Source organism: Arctopsyche grandis, chromosome 5 (assembly GCF_051622035.1).
Source record: "Arctopsyche grandis isolate Sample6627 chromosome 5, ASM5162203v2, whole genome shotgun sequence".
Lineage (NCBI taxonomy): Eukaryota > Metazoa > Arthropoda > Insecta > Trichoptera > Hydropsychidae > Arctopsyche > Arctopsyche grandis.
In genome coordinates, this window is record NC_135359.1 from 21,300,001 (window position 1) to 21,324,500 (window position 24,500).

General features: G+C 35.2%; 2 protein-coding genes across 2 annotated transcripts in view; one reads left to right on the forward strand and one right to left on the reverse strand.

Annotated features, from left to right (window-relative positions):
• Positions 1-24,500, forward strand: part of LOC143911561 (pyrimidodiazepine synthase-like) — a 155,988-nt gene that overhangs the window by 75,685 nt on the left and 55,803 nt on the right. The gene's annotated exons all lie outside the window — the stretch shown is intronic.
• The window catches only part of Dip-C (dipeptidase C), a 61,819-nt gene that overhangs the window by 7,437 nt on the left and 29,882 nt on the right, over positions 1-24,500 (reverse strand). Inside the window, exon 4 of the mRNA XM_077430482.1 lies at positions 11,786-11,977. Within this exon, the coding sequence (XP_077286608.1) occupies positions 11,786-11,977 (192 nt within the window). The remainder of the gene's footprint in view (positions 1-11,785; positions 11,978-24,500) is intronic.

The following is a 24,500-nucleotide window of genomic DNA, read 5'->3' on the forward strand; positions in this document are numbered from 1 at the left end:
CAAATATTATTTTGAAAGTATGTATGAAGTAAATTTAAATCGCTGGTTGATGATGAATCGTCCTATCAAAATTGTTTTAAGCAATTCAGTTTATATTATTCACGGAAATTTGTTTATTCCCATTTTTACTTCATTAGGTAGTTGTTACATAGGTTGGAAATATTACATAACCTTGAGGTTGGAAATGGGCCCGGTAAAAGGGCCCACGCAAATGTTGAAACTTACATTTCGAGCCTAATAAAAAAAGTTAACGGATCCTTGGGCTGTTAAAGCAGGTATTAGTTGTTTGTGTATATCGTAAGAAATTTGTTTTGTTGAAATACCCAAACTCTAGGTCCCAAAGTGCAATATCCTATAAATTTTTACACACGTGAAATAGTTAAAAAGTTATTTAATTTTACTGAGGGCCCATATTTTCTAACGGATAGTGGGGCCCACATGCCATCGGGCATGTACGCTTATATGGCCAGTCCGCCACTGTATATATATATATATATATATAGATAAAACCAGGGGCATCATTTCAGATTTTCCCAGAGGGACAAAATTTTTGACCAGTAAGGAACTAGAGAGGGGGGGGGGGTGTTATATTAAAAAGAGTGTATATAAAGTACAAAATAATCTCCTGAAAATCTTTCAAAGTAAGCAACGAAAAAAATATATTTGGGAGCTAACATTTTTTTCTGGGAAAAACCGACATGTGATCGTGTTCTAAAGAATTTCAATGTTCTATTTTTGTTGGTTTCGTATTTTAATTCAAATTCATAATAATACATTAAACAACGTGGATAGTCCCCTTAAAATCTAGGTGGAAGACTGCCCCCCCAAATGACGCCCCTGGTTAGAACAATAGCTAAAAACAATGTTTAAGGAGTGCACCGATAAAATAATCAATCCATTAAATTCACACACAATAACCACGCTTAAAACTCGGTTTGAGCTTTTTCTTCAGTAGAAAATACGAACAAGCTGCGTATACGCATAGACGCGGTACAAATCTTGCTCACAAATACAAATACAACGCTTTTGGCCTTTAAATAAATAAAATAAAATATTTACATATAAATGGGATGGTACTTGGTGGATCGATGCAAGCCTTTTAGGGGGTAATAGAAGCGTAATACCTAAATAAGTGATATACCATGCGACAGAGTAAAAACCAGAGTATGTACATATTTGAACATCTTAAAGGGCTGTATATATTTTTTTGTGAAATTCGGATTATCTTGAAAACCTTAAGGGCGCGAACACACAGCGCGGGATGCGGGATGTTGTACGTGGGATATTTTTTTTAGATAGTTATAAACATACAGAAAAAGCACGTTAGACGGCGGTCATATACGCGGTATCGTGTGGTATATACATGGGACCGTCTATTCATTGGAGCGGTCTCGTTGAAATTCTATAGTATTGTTTATACCTGCTTGACGGTGATATATACCAATTCGACCCTTCGGACTATTGCTTGACAGTGATCGATAACCGTGTATCCCATATTTGAAAAAAAATATAGCAGAACTATAGAATAAACGGTCCCATGTACATATGTATATACCACACGATACCGAGTATATGACCGCCGTCTAACATGTTTTTTTCTGTATGTTTAAAACTATGTAAAAAAAATATCCCACGTAGAACATCCCGCATCCCACGCTGTGTGTTCGCGCCCTAAGACTTTGTAGTGGGGTAAGTGTGGTTAGATAGTTTCTAAATAACCTCTTCTATTACCTACTAAAGTGGTCGCAATGATCCACCAAGCATCTTGTATACGTAGTCTAAGAAAGAAACTTGTAGATAGACACACACCACATTATGGCTAATTAATAGCAAATATCTTATGTACCTACAAATATCGTCTGCCTAACTTGATCAGTTCAAAAATCAATAAATTTTGGAAATTTACAAACCGGCCCAGCTTTGTTCATAGACATTCTACCTACATATGTACATCGGCTTTTCAAATCAGTTAAATAATCAAGTTCTAATTAATATTAACAAGCGAGTCACGATGTGAAAATGCTCGATTTTGCGACGCTAAATGTGCGCATGTCATTTGCATGAGAAGACATGATACCGGTTCGTAATGAAAACAGAAACGTTCTAGAATCCGAAAGAAGAGACGCCATTACATAAAAAAGTAATTGCGATTCGTGAAAATCTCATTGAATAAACAGGTAGGCAACGTTTGAACCGAATGAAATAAACATTTTAAAGAAGCTGAAACGAACAAAAAAAAAAAAAAAACTAAATTTCAGACGATGTCGTTCGCCAAATGGCGCATACGACATTGATGCGAAGCTAGCGTGTTCTGAAAAATAATCTGGTTTGACGTGGTTTGTGTATTATTTTTCAGAACGCATTCATACAATATACGACGTAGAATTATTATAGCGACTACATATGTACGATTATTTAAAACACGAATATAAAATTTCATGTAGTAATCTAAAACGTGACCTTTTTCAACTATTACGAATCGTTACTATACTATACTTAGATGTGACGAATTTCCAGTCAACTAAATGGGAAAAGTTGACATAATAATGACCCACTATCAATAACATGGTTTAACGAATTACAATCGGAATGATCCTAATTCTTATATTAATATGGCAAAAGCTTAATTAAATAGCGCATATTCCTAAAAAAATAAAACACTCAATCGATATGATAAATCAATATATGGATAGTGTTATAAATTATAATTTACAACGCTAGTAAACCTTTTTGAGATTGCTTGCCATAGAAATAATAAAAATAGCCATAGAAATGATAAACATATGTATACATACATATATGTTACAGTGAAATTATGATTTCAATGACTCAAGTAGTGAGTACAGATGTAACAATAGAATCACAAATTCACTTCTAAATATCAGTGAATTTGTACTTCAAACGATAATGCAACATGAAATAGTGCATGTCGTACTACCAACCCACCGTGCATGAAAAATATCAACAAAGTAGTGACTTAATAACTTAAGCTTTATTGATTATTAAAACTAGTATTAAATTTAAAAACTTTTCCTTTAAATAAGTGAACTCAAAATGCTACATGAAAATAAAGTCTTCTTGTGATATTTAAATACACAATTTATAAAAATTTAAAGTTGACAGCTAACAAAGGAAGCATTCTATAAAATAATCTAAAAATAATTTTCAACTTTCAAAAATTGATTTCACTAATAGGGGCCAGTAAAACATATATCATTTCCGTAGTGAAAATATAACTTTACCCAGTGAAATTGTAATTCGATATGAGTTCAATAAAACGTCAGTGTAATTATAATTTCACTGTAACATATACATTTGTACATATATTTCTTTAAAAATAAGAGATAATGATAATACTGGTCAACACTAAAAAAAAGTAACCAAGCTAGAAGCTTGCATCTTTACATTGTAAAGCTTACAAAATATTTTTGAGTTTCTGACCACTGAACATTGAGTTTAAAATATTGTTTCTTCTGAAAAAAATTATAGTTATTTCAAATCAAAATGATGTGTTTTTAATTATTTTTTTCATCGTGGTTATCCGTTTTATTTGGTTAATTTTGCAGTTAAAAAGTAAATGTAAAAAAAAATCAATATGACAAAAAAAAACTTTTATTTTAACATACTCGTTTGGAGTGTTTGTAACTAACTCTACATAGGTTGGCGAGCAAACGTATAAAAATTGATTTTCCATAAAGCCAGTTAGTCGAGTTCAAATGTGTACTACATATATGCCTATCCACCTTATATCATTAACTTATTTGAGAGTCAATCAAAACTATTTTGATTCAATAATGACCGATCAAACGGAATGGGAAAAAATATACAAATATATATGTACATAAATACATAATTTTTAAACCTAACGTATGAGGAGCAGCATGATTTTCATGTACCAAACTTAAGCATCAAAATTTGAGCAAAAAACAACATTATATAATGAAAGATGGTGGAATGAACAATGACAGTCATAGTCCATTTGTTTGCTCTGAGGTTTCGACGCCGGCTCGCCGTTTCCTAGAAATGGTATGAATAGCCTGAATTGTGTCGCAGATTTTGTGCCAAACTGAAATGATATTTGAAGCATATATTGATTTTTTTTATTTTCATGAGACCTGTGTTATTCGGGATCGAACACGATCCATTGTTTCTCAGTCGCACTGTGGATTTTCAAGTGTTCAGATCTCGTTACGTGGTGTGTGTTGTGCTAAGACGCTATTGTTTCCGTTAATTGTACGAAGATTATCTATTTTGATGTATGTAAATTTTATTATAATATTTATATGTCCAGTTCTTCGATATATATATATATATATATATATATATATATATATATATATATATATATATATATATATATATATATATATATATATATATATATATATATATATATATATATATATATATATATATATATATATATATATATATATATATATATATATATATATTACTATAAACTATATTAAAATTAATTATTGAATAAAATTCATTGGTGTGATATTTTTTTACATAAAGTCAATGTAATTGCAGTTTTTATATCAGGTGGATTTTACGTTGAATAATTACTAGATGGTACAAACTATTTGTAAAAAACGAATCAATGAATCAAAGTGATGTTTTTTTGATTACATTATACGATTATAGGATGTGTTTTTTTTAATCCTACAGAAATCTAGCCATGGATGCGAACCGAAAATTTGAAGAATGTAACCAAACTCTCAAAACAAAAACGCTATTATAAGAGTATTTTTGCGTGAAACATTGGGAGAGTTTGCAAAATGCAATATAACATTTTTGAAATATGAAAATATGCCATTTGAACTTTTTTTTCTTATACATTTAATTTCCCGATCCCGAAATCGAAAATTCCCAGCACCGCAATCCCAGTGCTGAAGAAACCTTCCGGGATTGGCAGCACTAATCAGAACCTATTATCAATTTTCCAACATGTAACGCACTTCCATATCTGGCATCTCGCTCGCACTTGTACCACTGTCGATGCGTCTCGCTCGCACAGTTGCTCGATCGAGCGACAAACGATCGTCCTTTGACAGGGTCGACGCGACCTTTGGGTGTAAATAATAGATCAAAACCCAGTGTGTTATGTTTAGCTGGCTGGAAGGGGGTGTTGCGTGTTTAGGGTAGTACGTCGCGCCGAAACGAGAAGGATGTAGGGGGTGGTATAGTGTCCCATATCGACTCTGGTCTCGTGGCCTTGAACCCCGGGCTTGGCAGTCGAACTTAAGGGGGGAGGGGTGGGAGCTGAGGGGGAGAACCCGGTCTGGTGGGGTGGAAGAAGAAAACCGAGGGTGGGGGTGACCCAGTATTGATCAGCGGCCGGGTCGGACGGCTTCCCCAAACAAAACCAAAATACACCGTCAGCTGCCCACGTCTAAAAACATCAAATGGAACCTTCTCGCTGTTTTCGACCAATTTCAAAAAAATGGATATTTTTGTAATACGTGGTCTACTTTACTATACCAACAGTACAGTTTAGTGGATAGCGAATACACATACTATCAAGTATTTCTATATCTGATGGTTTATTATGTTTTACAAAATCCGAATCGACCGTTTCCTATCAGTTTGTTGCCAGTTTTATGTGATTTAATTGTTGAGGCAACTTCTTAAAAAAATGCCATATTCTCTCTAATTTAATTAAAATGCGTCTCGCATTCGTTCTATTTTATATTGAGAGTAAAGAAATTGAAATGTCAATGGGCAGGTCACGTAGCTAGAAGAACGGACAAGCTCGGATGGTACCTAAAGAGAATGTAAAAGGGTACAAGGAACGTAACAGGGGATATGGATGGATGAAATCAGAAAAAATGTGTGGACTGAAATGGATGAGAATTGCTCAAAACATGTTGGAGATGCAAAAAATGTTGAAAGCGTGTCGGAGGGGCCTTCATCCAATGGCGAATGGCTGTGAATGATGATTATGATACCACTATTAACAAAATGCGGGAATGTTGACAACCATGTGGACATAACTACATGATAGTTTACATTTACATAACTACAGATAGTTAACTGCTAGGAGCACTAGGCGATAATTCCCTCGAGTCACGACGCAGAGTACATACATATATTTGGGGAAACATTTCTATAAAGTTGGTTTGGTGAGCAATCCTCAAATTCAGAATTGAGAATTGAGCTTCAATGTTAACAGCCAACTCAGGAAAGTTAGTTGCCGCAGTTTGTTCTATTCTCTTAAAACACGTATCAATTTGATGGTTTTGTCTCCTGTTGCAAGGGGCATCAACCTCCTCAACCAGATTTCTGTTGACTTGGATTTGTTCTATCTAAAATATGCTGATACGGTTGAGGGATTGTTTTGAGATTATTTTTCATTCTATTTTTTTTTTTACTAAGGTAAAAATTACTTTCATGCTTTATTTTATTATATTTCGATATTTTATTTTTATTTTTGTATATTTTAACTGTTTTTTCGTGTAAGTATATATGTTAAGCTACAGTGACGCCCTGAAGTATGTATAGTACAATATGTATACGTTACAGTGAAAGCATATTTCAAGTGAAAATATATTTTCACCAATTCAAGCAGTGAAAATGTTTCAAACAATGAATTTACAACGTTTAAATCTATAAATTTAACCCTAACAACCCAATCTTAAATGAATACGGCCAACCCTTACTTAACCTAACCTATCCTAACCCTTACAATCTAATCTTAAATTAATAAAACCAACCCTGAAAATGTAACTGGCTATGATTTCACTGAAACGTCAGTGAAAATATATTTTCACTTGAAATATAATTTCACCGTGACATATATCTGTAATGTCACTATCGCTTAATTATAGTGAATAAATAAATAAATGTTTGTTCTCTAGAGAAAATTTGCTATCACTGCGGCAAATTACTACGAGTAATCATACAACTAATTATTATTTTATCTTAAACACCCCAAAGGAGACTATTAAATAGGATAATAAATAACTTTTAAGTAATAAATTTAAGCTACGGCAAAAGTCTTCTGTCGGCGAAGTTCTGACTTTGAGGGGTTTCACTCTACATATATATTAAGAAAATTATGAAACAACTCCAAAATTAATCATTATATTTCGCTAAAGATTTCAGAATAAAATTTTTTCATGACGACTTGAAATAACTATTTTAGCGTAATTAATTGTTGGCAGAACTTTTACAATATATCCAGGGGTAGACTGAGAACTGAAATTTTATTCTAAGCCTCAAAACCTTATGCAAAAGGCTTTTACAGAGTAAACAGTTTCCAAATAGTCAAAAGTTCATCTGAATGAGTCTTGATGAATAACTCCCGACCAAGAATGTATCATCCCATATATCTTAATTATACAGATTCTCACAGATTACAACTTTTTTTTCACCTCACAAGCCGAATAAGATATAATTATATAGAATGATACAATACATATGCCATTCAACATTCCTTTACGGGCTGCATAGACCTAACCATGAATAATAAGAACCAGAAGAAGAAAAAACGTTTATTTCCTTCATGATTATCAATCACAAATTTTACCGGAATGGCCCATTTTTCGCCCTATTGGATCTCACTTTCTGGCAATTTTGTTTTTATACTTTTACAGTTGTTTTCAGCATATCTCAACGTATTGTTGCCAAAAACTTTTAAAGTCAGTTTCCCCCAGACTTTCAAGTAGTGCGTGTCTTTTTTTAGTGTTGTGAGCGTTGAGCGTAAAATATGAATTTTTGTCGATCGCCGAGAAGTCAAAAATTGTCACTTTCTGGGAGGAAAATTATTCTTTTGTGGAAATGTATCGACGAACGGGGACGTATTCTACCTAAAATAACTATATTTTTTAAGAAGTATAAAAAAACAATGGACATAACACCTGTCGAAAGAGGAAAAATGGCAAAAAAACTGATTTCTCGAGACGAACGGATTCTAAAGAGAATTTCACTTCAAAATAGTTTCAAAACTGCGTCAAAAATGATGTCTGAGTTCATTGAAGTTGGAAAAAACAGTAAGCCTTAGAACAGTTCAATATAAACTAAATGAACTTGGTCTATTTTAACGGGCCGTGCAAAAAAAAACCCTCCTCACGAAGAAAATGAAGGATACTCGTCTTTGGTGAGCCAAAGAGAAGAAAAATTGGACAGTTCAAGATTGGGAGATGATTACTTTTTCAGATGAATCCAAATTCAACCTGATTGGATCAGATGGGATGGCGCTAGTACGACGAAAATCAGGCGAACACTATAAAGAATCGTGCTAAGCGCTGACTGTTTATCATTCGCCATGTTATGGTATTGGCGGCCATCACACGGTATAGTGTTCGGTCAATCATTAAACTAGATGGGATAATCAACTCACAGGAGTATAAAAAAATCATCGACAAAAGCGTTATTCCTACATTAGAAGGCTTACCGGAAATGGCTAAGGATCTTGTCTTTCACGATGATTCAGCACCGGCGCATCGTTCAAAATTTTAGAGTATTCAAATTGTTTTCACAATTATTTTTAATGCATTGGTATATCACCATTTAGTTTTTTTTTTAATATCGATCAAGATAAAGATAGTTTAGGTATAAACTCCATTGAATGACCAGGAAACAGCTCGGATCTAAATATAATCGAAAATATTTGAAGCAAAATAGGCAAAAAAAATTAGAGATAAGAAACCAAAAACGATAAAATAATTAAAATACATTATTTATGATGTATGCTACAATGAAATTAGTGATGAATTATTAAAAAAATAATATGAATCACTACTTAAACGAATAAAACTATTTATTAAAAACAAAGGGGGTCCCATTAAATATTAAAATAAAAAAACATTTTTATTTGTATTCCCTACTATTATTTGAAGTCCCCTTGATATGTTGAAAAGCTTGAAAAATAAAAAAAAATCCGTTTTTATCGTTTTTTTTATTTATGAAATCTACTCCAGGTATAAAAAAAATGATCATTTTTACTCCAAATTTACAATGATTCCCCTCATAATGTTATCTATTGACGAAATCGCTTTTTTTTTTGCTGCATATTGATGAAGAGGAGTTGTAGAAAATAATACGAAAACTGTTATTTTAAATTCCTTTCCTAGTCTTTAAAAATATATCTTTATTTGCATGTGATGCAACTGATAAGCTTCGTTTTGCGCTGGGTGTATATATGTATGTATGATCGATGGTAGAATGCATAAGACAAGCGACCACTGAGTTCCAACCTGATTGTTTACAAACAAAGAACGTTTAACGGATAAAATGGCCACTTCCAAAATTTCTCGTCCGGCTGGACGCGGCTATATTTTGCTTTCACATTTCGACACGCCACCTCACGCACAAAAACACGACGTTATTGAACCAGTTCGATCTAAATGATAGATAAATGGTGAACATACTACAAAACAAAACATAAAAAAAGTGTACACAAACAGTCGACAGTTTCGATAGGCGGCACACACTACTAGTAAGTGGGACACGGTTGCATAACAAATTATATTGTTGATGATCGTGATGTCAATAGTGCGAGAAGATAACGCAACTTATGGAGGAGCTTATTGTAGGACGGACACGCAATCGACGATGATCAACGATGGTCAGATTGCCGATAGACACAACAGTAAACCATGTACTCAATATTAAACATTGATCAATAAACAGAATGAAGTTTGAATTCCCACCATACGATTGCTAGATTTTTATTTTTCTCTACTAACCATTGACAGTAAATTTTATGAAGAAAAAAATAAGTTTGTCAACCCAACTCCTTTAGCCTTTCGGTTGAAAAAAATTAGCTTCCCTACCCAGTTCGATTCTAAAATTCAGGGCTCAAAATGGACGGGAGCGCATGGAAATCCAGAAACGTACCGCTCCCTATCTTGAAAAATTTCCGTACCCTTTCGTAAATTTTAAAATCGTTCAGTCTTGCATGTCCGTCTGATGGGAACACTTAAATTTAGCGACTGTATCAAATATATCAGTAATAATTCATTAGAGAAATCATGACACATCACCACAGATCGGCGGCCAAGTTGCTTTTGCCCACAAAATATGGTTCACTATTGTCAACCTTTTTGCTCTCTTGTTTTGTAAGACAATAGTAATTGATCTAAGACAAACACAAATATGTTAATCTGTTATGAATACATATAATATATACATATGTACATATGAAAACTTTTGAAGATACTCTTCTTCCAACAATGGGCCATTAAGCTTATATTTTACAGTAGGCTTTCTCAAACATTCGGAAAATAATTTCGTCTGCGGCGCATGATTTCGTCTGCGCATGAACATATTGATTAAGGATAGTATTTTATTTCTGATTAAAAATACTTACTGGAAATAAAACAAATAATTACATAGGTGCGCAAATTTTTCCTTTTACCTCAGGTGACAAAATGTCTAGTACCGACTATGATATGTATGCATATAATCTTATAATCTAATATATAATTTGGAAAGAGACTTTGTATATATGTCTGTATGTAACCTTCGTTCGTTGGGTCGTAGTTCCTAGAAAAATTCGATTTTTTTTTTCGATTCATAGGCGCCGATTCGATTTTTTTCAATTCAAAGTATTCGAAGTCCAAGGGGGCGAAGCCCTAGAGGGCGCAGGTACCGACGGGGGTAAAGCCCTAGGGGGCGCAGGCGCCGAGGGCGAAGCCTTTGGGGGCGCAGGCACCGCCGGGAGCAAAGCCTTAAGAGGCGCAGCCACCGAGGGCGAAGCCACCGAGCAGCGGGGGCGAAGGCGTCCCAGTCCCAGTGTGGCCACCCTGCATAAAGTCCGTTGAGGCAACCCTCAAAACCGTTGGTTCGGAAAGCCTCCACAGTATACATATATGTTTGTTTGTTAGTGACAGTAAATTTAATAATAAAAAAAACAAATGAGTATTCAAATAAATTTATATAAAATAAAACTATTCAAATAAATTTAATAAAATGTTTACTATTAGATTAATCATGTTTAAGCGGTTTATATCACAAATACCGAGCGAAGCCGGGTAATACAGCTAGTGTATTATAAAAGGTAAATTCATAAAAATTTCCATTTCGAGCCCTGTTCTAAATATAATGAGATAATCTTCAAATAAATTGCACAGCACTAAAATAATTGTTAATAATAAATTCCAAATACTATTACTGAATTTTAATATAAAAGATTTATACAAAAATAAGAAATACAATAGAAAATGACTAAATAAAGTGTAGAATTGGATAAGGATAAAAATAAATAATCAATCGAATCTTTTAAACAAACAGAAGAAATATACTAGTATGAAGTGTACAAATGACGGAGCATAAAAGTAGACCTTCTCTTGAAGGCCTAGACTTGCTCGCCTTGTCCTAAGTTCGACCCTGACTTTAAAACGCCCTAAAATTACACTCGCGTTCCATTCGTCAATTATTATTGAACGCTCTCGAGTCACACAACATTTCACCCTCCGAAAGCTGGCGATTCCAATTAAACGACACGACACCGTGCGATGTCCCCCATTTCCGACCAATCAATAGACACAGACGTGCGACGACATACCAAAAACGCTTTTACTTTACAACTCCTCGTACGGATCGCCTCAAATCGGCTTTAATGTGAGACGATAGCTCTATTTGTCGACGTTTCGAACAATAGTCGGCCATTTTTTCGACATAACGGCCGCTTTATATCAGATCGGAGCCGAGCGCGGAATGGTATCGAGGTTGATGAGCGGTTCTTCTACGACGACTGAAAAATCGATGGCGATGGCAAACTACGGCCAACCGTTAACCATCAGCTCCGGTTCGACGGTCGACAAGTACTACTCACGTCTTCCACGTAGTTGACCTCATCCACCTTGTAGATGTCCTTGAACTGGTCGAGGGTGAGCAGGGGTCCGCTCCAGATCGCATAGCTGTCGGGCAGGTGAGGCACGAAAAGCGTGGTCACCCCAGTCCCACCCTGGACAGCCAGATAGCATCCTGGCTCGCGAACTCCGCACGCCCATGTAAAATAGGACTCCTGTAAAATAAACAACGAAATATGTAGTTAGTAAAGTGCTCAAGTTATGGGTACATGCTTCCAGATTCAGTACATTTAACTTTGGTATTGATACGTGACCCTTGATGCTAACAAGGAGTTGCTAATACTAATACTAACAGACCTCACTATAAACATTGACAGTCAAAGCAAGCCCTATCTCATGGCGCTGTCAAACACATGTATTAAATAGGTTTCAACCCTCTTTAAAGAGTGTATTAGTATAGTTTACATAATACAATCAGCTGATAGATTGAGCCAATGTGAAATACATTTTCGTCTAGAATTGGGCCTGCTATTAGATAACTGTAACTCTACCGCGACGGCCTCAATATAACTATTTTACGAACAAATAGTAACTAAAGCATAATAAACAGCTGTTCAACATCAAATGACATACATACACAATTAACTACTCAAACTTCCATCCCTCCGATACTAGCTCAAAAAAAATGAAACGTTCCTACAAATACATAAACATTTTAATTCATAGTTTTGTATTTATATGTATGCTAATTAGAAGCGTCGGATCCATAGATTTAAATGAGCACCGAAGGCAGTTAAGAGTCAGCCGATCGTGTCAACTCGACATTCTGCACCGTAGTCTCGTCCAAAGTTTACAAATATTCATACAGACACCTGCTATCCAACATCAAACTCGTTTGTATCAAGCCGCCGCTGAAATTCATCTAGTGTGACGTCCAATGTCTACCAGGAAGTCTATTTTCATTGTTTACCTTTTTTCCGCAACGTGTATGCAAAAAACATCAAACAAGTCTGCGTTAAAATCGTTATATAAACACGGCTCAAAACCGACGACCCTCATCGCTCGTCGATATTACAAAATATTATAAATCGAAATCATCAATGGCGAACAGTATCTAAAGCGAAAAAACAAAGTTGTAACCACCACCGAAACGACCCAGTATTTTTACGTGTGACGTGCGTAATTTTCTAATCACGACTCGCAAAAGATGACAAATAGTTGAAGCGAAGCCAAAAGATACAAAATTCCTCCAACACACACTAGTTTTATTTATTTTGTATATTATATTCCCACGTTTATTTTGAAACACAAAATATTTGCACATTATCCTAAGGATCCACAAGACGTGGACAAGATGTCGTCGATGGACTTGGACTTGGGCGTGAAAAGATTTTGGATACATTTGAAAAACTCATCAATGTAAAAGCAAGTCCTTAAAATGAATCGGTATATTTTAAATGTAAACAAAGAAGAACGTTTGGGCTTGGAGTGAAAGTAGGTGGCGACGTTGGCGTTAGTTCTGACGTGGCTCAGGTAAAGCGATTCCAAAACAAAGGAGAATGGTCGCACGGCAGGTGCGTGTTGCGAATCCGAAGATGACCTGGACGTTGTTATTAAATTCCATATGGTCCATTATCATGTCCAGACACAACGAAAATATCTACCTACGAACCTATGCCAAAGAAGAACTGGTACCCAATACATAGATTCTTAAAACTACCTACACATGAGTTGAGATATTGAATAGATTCAATGCATTCACATTCGTTGTATTGTATCTGTTGTATGCATTTATTATGCATCCTATGTTGTCATTTCGGTACAGGTTTGAGCTTATTAGTCACTGCTCTTGCATCGTTGTCGTACTTTTAAAATAGTGGTTCAATTTTTCACGATTATTTTTGAGTGATCAATTCATTCTAACATATTATGTACTTGGATCAAGATCAATTCATTTGACTCCAAGCAAGTTCAGTGGGAATACTTTGTCCTATATATGCATGTACATACATATGAATGTATGTATGTACATTCGAAAACGCGCAATGTTAGCATATATGATAATAGGATGTTTTGCTTCGAAGAGAACCGATTTTTTTTCAGATACAATCAACCTTCCTGTAGCGTGCTAAATCTGTTTCTCAAGAAAACGGAAAAAGATAATGAAACTAAGAAAACATAATACAGGATACAACGTATTTCCATTTCTTTTTCTTACATTTCTTATGACTTTTTACCAGGGCTGTGGAGTCGAAGCATTTCAAACGGAGTCGAAGTCACACAAAATCAACCGAATCTACTCCTATTTATTATTTTCTTTAATTAATAGTATTACGGGTCTCCAATTTTATTGAAGTACATCCACTAATAAATTTAAATTTAATTATTTCTTTATAAAAATCATGATTTATTACATTATAAATAAAATCGAAGTATTTTGATGTTTTGTGGGCAAAATTGATTGTGTCCTCCGTCTCATTCTTTTTTACTATAATTTTTCGCATTGCCTTATTTGTGTATGAAATTCATACACATAGATTATAAATTTACTTACTTTTTATTACCTATTTCAGTACCAATAATTTAATAAATTGGGTTACATGTAAATTTTTAGTGATACTACTTTAGTTTAAATAATTACTTTAATAAATAATTACTTATTTAAATAACTACTTTAGTTTAAATAATTAGAAAATCGCTATTATTTTTATTACTAACAATATTATACGTTGGCAAAAAAAGTCGATCTTACGAAAATCGTTCAAATTCGGAAAATTTTTACCTGTCTCCACAGCCCTACTTTTTACTGAACCGATCCAGCGCGTTATAGGAAGGTTGACTGTACTTTCAAATTCAGGAAGGGCATGAGTTTTCCATCTTCATTTGATAAAATTTTAATTTTTAAACATTTTTTTACTACTTACATATAAAACTAATCATATACAAGCGACTTTTTCTAAACATTCCGAGTATTTCTATATAAACTAAAGTTGAATTTAAAAATATGAACATATGCGGCGCATTTTTTAATGCTGGAACGTACTGATCTAAGCCTTATGTAAAAGAAAGCATTGCATTATATTTGGATTTGGCGGGTCTACCTCACGGCACCGAAAGTGAAAAGGTTGAAAAAGCAAATATCGGAAGGCAAAGATCTTATGTCAAAAGATCGAAAAAAAAAGGGTGCATGGTAAACGGTACTATGTATATATAATATATATCAGTGGCATGCGGTGAAATTATCTCTCTTTTTGTCATACAGTCTTGTTTAATGTGCGCGCGCAGGATACGGGAGGAAAAGCATGTTCCTCTTGTTCCTGTTGTATCCTGCTCGCGCAAATTAAGTGAGGATGTACGATGGGGGGAGAGAGAGTTTTACAGCACGCCACTGATATAAATACTAACCGTTTTTCATATGTATGCATGGTAAACGAACATTTTCGACTTTTCACTATCGACTTTTTTACGGTCACCCGTATTTGCCATAATATTTCCGTAGCTCGAAAATTTGGCGATCGACAACTATCTTGGAAAATTTAAGCCACGAAACAAAATAATGTATTTTGACCATAAAAATTATTACATTCATTCATTCATTCTGAAAAAGTTGGCAACCCTACATACAAGATATGCATCAGCCAACCGAAAAGAAATCGTAGCATCGCCGAACAAAATAATAACTAATTAACGACTCGCCTTCGGACCGATCCGAGAAACGAAAAGTGCACAAAAGTAGATATGTACACAATAAATCCAGCGTGGGTTTTGTACCGTGGCGGGAGAAAACTTGGTCACACTGATCGCGCTCGCAGTTGACCTCAACGGCTCTCCGAGCAGCCGCCGGGAATGCTTTTGTTGTCGAAGCGTTGAATTAATTTGGTCATGTTGTGTTTATTTCAACTCCGCGTCCGTTCGTCCGTCCGTCTGTCCGTCTGCCTACCATGAATACTAATCAACTGCCAAATAACAATAAAAAACAAAAAACTTTCGTCGGCGTATCGAGCGGGACGCGAATAATTTCATGCGGTGATTCAACATCTCCTAGTTTGAACTGAAATTTGGATTCAAAAGCCTTCAGCGATTGGTCAACTCTGAAATGCACATTATACTGTACATACGTAGGTACATAACCGTACCTTAAATAAACTAAAAGAGAAACTTTACGTGTATTATGCAAGCATTGAAGAATGCTTCCGGTCGACGGTTATTTTAATATAATATTTACAATGACAAAATTGCATCGTGAACTCATAATTATTCAACAAACGATGGATAAAAATTAAATACACTGTAAGTATAATATGTATATAAATACATATGTATACATATGTATACATACATACATATATAATATACCTACATAGGTTGAGTGGGTTACCACTTCCTTTTGACTTCGACCACAAATCTATCTAATCTATCCATATAAAGAAAAATGCATGTTAACAATTTTCGAACATATGTATGTACAAATCAGTAAATATTCAAAACACAAATTCCCAAAATCAAAATCATTTCTATAAAAATCAAATAGGTATATATGAATAAATATCTGAAATCGAAGCCTAGATTCACCATCGTTAAGAGGGCTGGACAGCAGCGCCTTGTCCATACAAACTTACTAAACTTCTCCCTTCCTCAATTATGGCACTAGAGAAATTATTTTTTAATATGCTATGGATATCCACCATTGGGGTGCATCTATCGTTTTATTTTTTTGATTTATTATTTTTTGTAGGAGCTAGGAGCCGCCAAACATCTATAAAATCGCCTCTTTTTTACACCCACGAAAAGAGTCCAGCGTGCTTATTTAACGGTCGATTTTAAAAAAAATACGCTGATAGATGCACAGAAAATATCTTTCTCATACCGATGATGAAATTTTTTTTAAAATTGGTTCAGTTTTGGAGGAGAAAATAGTTGATTAGGAAAGCTGGATTTTGTAAATTTAAAAGAGGTAGAATCTGTTGGACGCGCATCTGTCCCTTTTACTCAATATATGTGCGGGGGTCGGGGGGGGTCCGAGGCTAGTACACGTACACTATACACACACACTCGCACTCACATACGACTCCACTGTTCACATGACAAGTTCATACATACGATATACAATTCTCTCGAATCGTAACTACACAATATGTACGTATTACATATTCGCGCGCAAGTACTATATTCGCGCACACCAAATTGCAACTTCTCACTTGTCGATTTCTTTTTATTTCTCCAGATTGGTGTGTCTATGTATGTACGTGACACTTTTATACGAACTTCTAAAATAAAACAATGTGTTATGTAAAGTAATTATTGAATTTATTCAAAATATTTTTTCATTTTGTTTGCGGAGAAAATGAAAATAAAATACTAAAATCTATTTTCTACATATATATTAGTGAAATATTCACATTTTTTAAAATACAGGAAAAGATTATAGTAATTAAACCCTTTCACGGGCAAATTATTTTAAATTGATATATACGATTTTTTTCTTCTTGAATATTGTTCACAGGTACAAACAGAAGGCAAATATATTTTTTATTAAAACAATTAGTAATAAAAGTGGGAAGTATATTTTCCAGGGATCTTTCCTTGGTGCAGTTTTGAAAAATGAAAATGCATTTACAGATAACAAATATACTGAACATAAAATAATAAATGAAAATAAAACACACATTATTAAATAAAATATAGATATATTTAAATAGACTTATCAGCTTCCATGACATTAGCGCTGTCACGCCAATTTTTAAAACACTTGTGCTCAGTTGCATCTATATTTAATTTTGTAGCTCTGGCACATATGCAGCAGTAAGGGCGGTTTCAGACTAGCGTTTTATTTCTGCGCGTATACGGTCATTTCGCCATACGCGCTTACACGCGCGCTACTTTTTGCGCTTCAAAAAACCGAACGCGCGTACACGGGCTTATTTCGGCGTTTTCGCTCGAACCGGTAGTGGTGATTTAGTATCAACATGGATAATACGAGCTTATAAGCGCGTCTACGCTCGTACGAGTTGCGCGTATGGAAAACGAAGCGCCTATACGTGCCTACATGCACTTCAAAAAACGAGATTATACGCGCGTATAAAACGCTAGTCTGAAAAAAGAGTTTCGTACTCCGAGATATAAAACTTTTTTAGTTCGGAGCCCTACTATGCACGCTGCACCAGACAAGGAGTTAAACCCACTTTTATATGATCTCTTTGCCCAAGAACCGTCTGCAATGACTGTCAGTAAGGGATATCCTTCCTCGTCTATGTCACCATTTAAAATGGCGAGCCTTTTTTCTTCTTCACCAACGACAATCATTTCATCAAAGGCACATTCTTCGATTGTTGGCGCTAAATGTTGTTCTATGCTTGTGTAAGTTCCACGACTCAAATTTCATTTAATTGTGAATAGCCATTACCTGTACAAATAATTCCTTCTACGAAAGCAGTATTTGCGGAAACTTGCAGTTTCGGATCTTCGGAGTATACAGTTTCCTTTGCTAAGCACATTCTACACCGAAAAACATATTCGCTGAGAAAACCTTTTCTTATTTCTTTCACAAAATTTAAGTCAGATAATGTACAATTAGTGTGTTCATGCTAAATTTTTGAAAGCGCTGAAAATAAATATTTAATATCTACTATTCTGCGCCCTTCTAATTGTTCATGAATATCTGTTTCGTTGGGATTGTCTGCTTCTGCTTCTATAACTAAATCATCAAGCCTCGTTGATGACGTTGAACTAGCTGTTTCTGATAAATTTTGATCGAATAAATCTCGCGGAACTGTATACAAAGATGTCGGTCCAGAACTTGTGGAGGCTACAGCTAAGTTTCCAACAGCAGCAGCATTGGCGACATCGATGTCACTGTAAATCGAGAATACTATAAAGTAAACAGGAATTCCTCGACTTACGACGGAGATACGTTCCTGACCGTCGGTCGTAAGTCGAATACATATGTATATGTGTATGTATGTATGTATGTATATGTATATGAATGTATGTATTTGTGTGTGTATGTATGTATGTGTATATGTATAAATATATATATATTTATAAATATATATATATATATATATATATATATATATATATATATATATATATATATATATATATATATATATATATATATCATCATCATCATTTACAGCCATTCGCCATCCACTGCTGGATGAAGGCCTCTCCAACACGCTTCCACTCGTCTATGTTTTGCGCAACACTCATCCATCTCATTCCGCACATTTTCCTAATTTCGTTCACCCATCTTCCTTGCGGTCTTCCTTTTACTCTTTTGCCTTCTCTCGGGTACCATTCAAGCACTTCTTTTGTCCACCTTTCGTCCATCCTCCTAGCTACGTGACCCGCCCATTGCCATTTAAATCTCTTCACTCTATCCACTATGTCCACTACCCTTGTCATATTTCTCACCCACGTGTTCCGCTTCCTGTCTTTCCTCGTTATGCCAAGCATACAGCGTTCCATACTTCTTTGAGTGCATTGGATTTTATTTTGCATCTTGGCGTTCAGTGTCCAAGTTTCACATCCATACGTCATCACTGGCAAAACGCATTGATCAAAGATCCTTTTCTTCAGGCAGAGTGGCATTTTTGATTTAAAAACAGCATTCATCCGTCCAAATGCACTCCACCCTAATTTCATACGTCTCTTTATCTCTTCATTTTTACTACCAGACATGTCAATTATTTGACCTAAATATAAATAATTATTTACTACTTCTACTGGTTTATCATCTAAGGGCATGCAATAACTATTGAACATTAGTTTAGTCTTATCTACGTTAATTTTTAATCCTACTTTTCTACTTTCCCTGTCCAGCTGTGTTAGTCTGATAAGTAGGTCAGCTGAATCACGAGCTACTAGAACTATATCGTCTGCGAACCGAAGGTGACTCAAAAAGCGACCATTGATGCTTACTCCGGCTGTATCCCAATCCAATTTCCTGAAAACTCCCTCAAGCACCGCATTGAATAACTTGGGCGAGATTGTATCTCCTTGTCTTACTCCTTTTCCTATGCTATGCTCACATCACTACATTTTGCATAATAAATAATAGTTACTAAGTCACAAGAAAGCATTATTACCTGGTGGTCGAATGTGTTGTAAGATGGATATTTCGTTTAAAATATCGTTTTTGTCTTTTAGTCGACTGGAACATACGTTATTTCTTCCCTTTTCTTCCATCCATTGTAAGTACTCAGTTCTTAGACTTTCGTACAAACAAACGCTGAACGATATGCATATGACACGACGGAAAGGAGAATTCAAAGAAGCGGGACGCGTAAATACATTCATAAGCGCGAGCGACCGAAACAGCATATTACGAAAGATGCATGTTCCCAAACGTTGCAAGTACAAATATTTCCCGCTCGCATCAATAATACATCAATAATATTCGATGTTTGGGAATTTGTGCTCGATGCAAAACGCGCGCGCACACACACACTCTCACTCACTTTCGTGGTAGTTCGGGCTGTAGCTCGAAGACAGAAACAAAAACAACATTTTTTATAAAGCGATATTCAAAAGTGACGCTGCTATCCAACCCTCTTAAGCAAAAAATATAAGGATAGATAGCCCAATCCTAGTACAGTACTGGACTAGCGAAAGTGTCCAACGCTTGGGTTAAAATAGATTGAGACTAGGTTTCACATCCCAATCTGCCGACGAACACATCAACCACCAATTCATTATGAAAGATTATATCCATTAAATATTTAAGTAATTACATTTACAAAAGCTCACCCCATTCTCCTCGAAAAAGTTGCGCGAAGGTAACGATCAGTACAAGATCCTATGTAACTTGCGCATCTTTTCCGTAGAGTCTACGTAAATACATAGAACTAATTATAATGACCAAAGCGAGGCCTAAATGGAAGAGATAAGATCAAAATTCCACTCATACATCACATTCAACTATGAAAATAATGATACAGTACCACTCGCAAGTGGCAGAGTAGTAGGCAAACCGAAGCTGGCGACCACGGGACTACGGCAGATAATGCGGTGAATCCAATAGAAAGCATATATAAAAATTGTAGCTAATACAAACAAACCCTAGAAAATTAACACCGATTATTTCGAGTTTTGTAAAAGTGTGTTTAGACTCTCTAATATATCTTGCAACAATATAAAATAAACAAAAGAAGTATATCAATGAATGTATTTTTCCAAAACTAGTTCCATCTTCTTCATTGTTGTTAAAATATAACGCTCACAATCTAAATGCTAAGCCACAATCGAAAATACTCAGCAGTTAGGGATTTCGATCGAGAAATTCTGCTATAGTTATAAATTCAGAAATTCCGGTGTGAACCAGTCTTTATAAACATTGACACGGATTACACGATGTTCAATGGTACCTGGAAAGACTTAACGGGTAATATTCTTGTCTATTTTTTACATCCTTGCAAAAACAACAAATAAAACAACAATCTATCGGCGTATTTCAGGCTCATGGACTTGGTAAAACTCCGATCGGCGTTGGTCAGCATTCAATGGGTTAAATACGAGACGCCCCTGCCTATACATACATATACATATGTATACCTCGATTGGAAGAACTCGATTTCATTATTTCTAAAGAAAATTTGATCAATACCTGCTCAAGTTCACATTTATTTTTATATATGTATGACAAAATCATTTATAAGTAAGTAGACTAAAGATCAATACTGAAATTTCTATTGAGCATAGTACAGACACGCAACCTCCATTTCTCCGAAGAATCGTCCATAAAACCATCAACAGAGTGAAGACGACCTAAAAGAAAGGGTGGCAAGGGGAGAAGTTTTCGCATTCACGCGATGAGGGATGAGGGAGTGCGAGCGAAATCCGACATCAAAATCTAGGACAGACTACACAGACTGTAAGTAAAAGAGCCAAACGGGGGAGATCAATAATCAACAGGACCGTTAAACTGCCATCACTGAGCCGCGCTTAGCACCCCTAAACGTGCTAGCACGATTGTGTGCAAAGCGAAACCACCGAAGAAATCGTTTCGCACAGCCCTGGCGTAACTACCCAGAACAATCAATTGACACACGTGCATAACGCGCGTATATTTATATGCTCGCTAGTCGTTCGTCAGAGTAGCCGACATATAAATAGTAGAATCAAAAATAGAAGATAGCTGGCCAATGCTACACGGACATTGTTTCACAAGCACGTGGCCGCAAGTTATCACAACAGTGTCGACGTCGAGATAGGCCCGCACTAATGGCCGCATACAACCAGTAAGCGCCAGACGTGGCCAATAATAGAAGTTGGCCGGTGGAATTGTGAGACCGCCCACTATTATGAAAACCCACCGAGGAAAAGTCCGAAGTCTGAAGACTGCATATCCCCAAGATTGCTATCAGTCTCTGTGATAACTTCAACCTCTACAGTATTGTTCTGGAGCGCACGAATAACAATTCCTCTCGCTACATATATTTTTGCATCCTGAGCTTGAAGCACTGCGAAATAAGAGAGTATTAACTTGATACGTTTTACATTTATATAAATAATTTGGACCCTGGTTTATATCTCTCATTAACAGTTATAAACGATATTGAAGAAAAGTCGATAGTGAAATTCCAAAACAAAGATTTACATATTTGCGCCTAGTCATTCACTGCAAAGAAAGAGTCATAGGAATCGTGAAATATTTCTTTTATATCGCATATATGACGAATGTATCTATGTATATACATACACAGGTATTATAAATGAGGACAAATTTGCAGGCACTGGATATATTTACATACTATGATCTTTGGATTTAACGGATGAAACTACTGTATGCAATCTACCAACCGGTGTCCTGAGCTGACACACTGTAGAAGAGAGTACGCGAGTTAAATATCACGGAAGTCGTGGAAGATTACTCCACTGATCCGTGAAGGAATGAATGTTGGGTATAAAATTGGCTAGTATCGCATCAGAAGCTGCATAATTATATGCGAAATATGTGATATGAAACTATGCGCATCTTACAAACCAATCAAATTAATTGAGACTTTAAAAATAAACTTTGACCCAGCTGCGACCCTAATTTTAAACTTCCGCATAAAAAAAATCTACTGAAAAAAATGTAGTAGATGTAGTAATAGCAATATATCGTGTGGATCTACGATTACGACTATTCTTCAAGGGGGAGGTGATTTAAATAGTAATCGCGCCATGATGGTGAAAATAGATCGACGTAGCACGATAGTCGACAATTATACGTAGTGGATACATAGTGTTGGGCAGCTCAGCGAGGCACTATGTGCCTAAATTGGCCACTTGGGTCATCCATCTATTGATTATGTCATTAGCCTCCTAAAATAGTATTGTACAGACTGGTCACAATTCCATTAACGCGTAACATGATGAAAATTTAGGCATCAAGAAGATAAAACATGCAAGGTTTATATTATTTTATATAAAATTACCAATTTTCATGTAGATTCATTCTACACATATATTATACACGGAAAAAAAATACCAAATAATTTATGGCTTATCGTAGTTGCAGTTATGACGAACATATTCCTAAAAAATGTAATTAAAATTTCCGTAAGTACAGTCAAAAAATTAAATATTTACTTACATGATAACTTTTGACACGATACTTGCGCACAACTTGGCTGCACGGTAAAACTTTTATTTTAATTGCGCAATTCTTAAGTTCTAAAAGGTTAAGTTCTAAAAGGAGCTTACGAGATATTTGGATTTAAAAGAGAGATGTAAAACTATAAATTAGATGAGTAAAAGCTTCTGGTCGATCTTTTCTCCTCTCGGTAGCCCATAGAGCAGGGGTAGCCAAACTTCATGTCACTACGAGCCACATACATACAATAATTCGGAGAGAGCTGGAGAGCCGCAATCACTTTTTTATCGGGGGAATCAATAAATGAACAAATAATATATATATATATTAATTATCTTTTTTTTATTAAATAAGGAATTAATGGTGGTATTCGTAGATTTTCACCTGTTTCTCCGGGCTTTTCAAGTCTGGCTTGTAGCTTCTTATGGCTGTACGCCACAACTGAGGAATCGGAAACTCAAAATTGATATAGTCAATTTCAGTTGGGTTAATAAAGAATCAAAAATGAGTTTTAAAATCCTTAACTTAAGTTCCCTCAATATTTAAGTTTTTCAATATTCAAGTTTTACAATATTCAAGTTTTACAATATTCAAGTCTTCCCTCAATATTCAAGTTTTTCATCTTTGATCTCTTGAAGAGATCTGATTTTTAGACGAAGAAAATGACAAAAAAATTATCATGAAATCCTTTTCAGAAAGTTTTTTTGCAGTTTTTCGGAAAGCTAAATATTGTTTGAATCAGATCAGAAAAATGTTCCATTATGTCAGTCAGGGACATTAAATCTAGTAACCAGATGTTATCTTCGAGTTGTGGATACGATTTGTCCTCTTCTTTAAGAAATTTTACAAGAAATTCAACAAATCGATCAAGTACCATGTAAGTTGATAACCACCTCACAAGGCAATAGAAAGATACATAATTTAGAATCTTCATCATCTAACTCTACACGGAAATTCTTGAACTGGCGATGAGTCTTTGTATTTGTTCGAATGTAATTTACAATCTGTAAAACCGTCTAACATCATCGTATTTGAAATATTTAGCTACCGGATGTTTACGATGAATTCTTGATATCGATATCAAGAGTTGATTATTTGAGTGCTACTAAATCGAGTATTTCTTCTTTCATCATTACTTCTGCAGACACATAACCAAC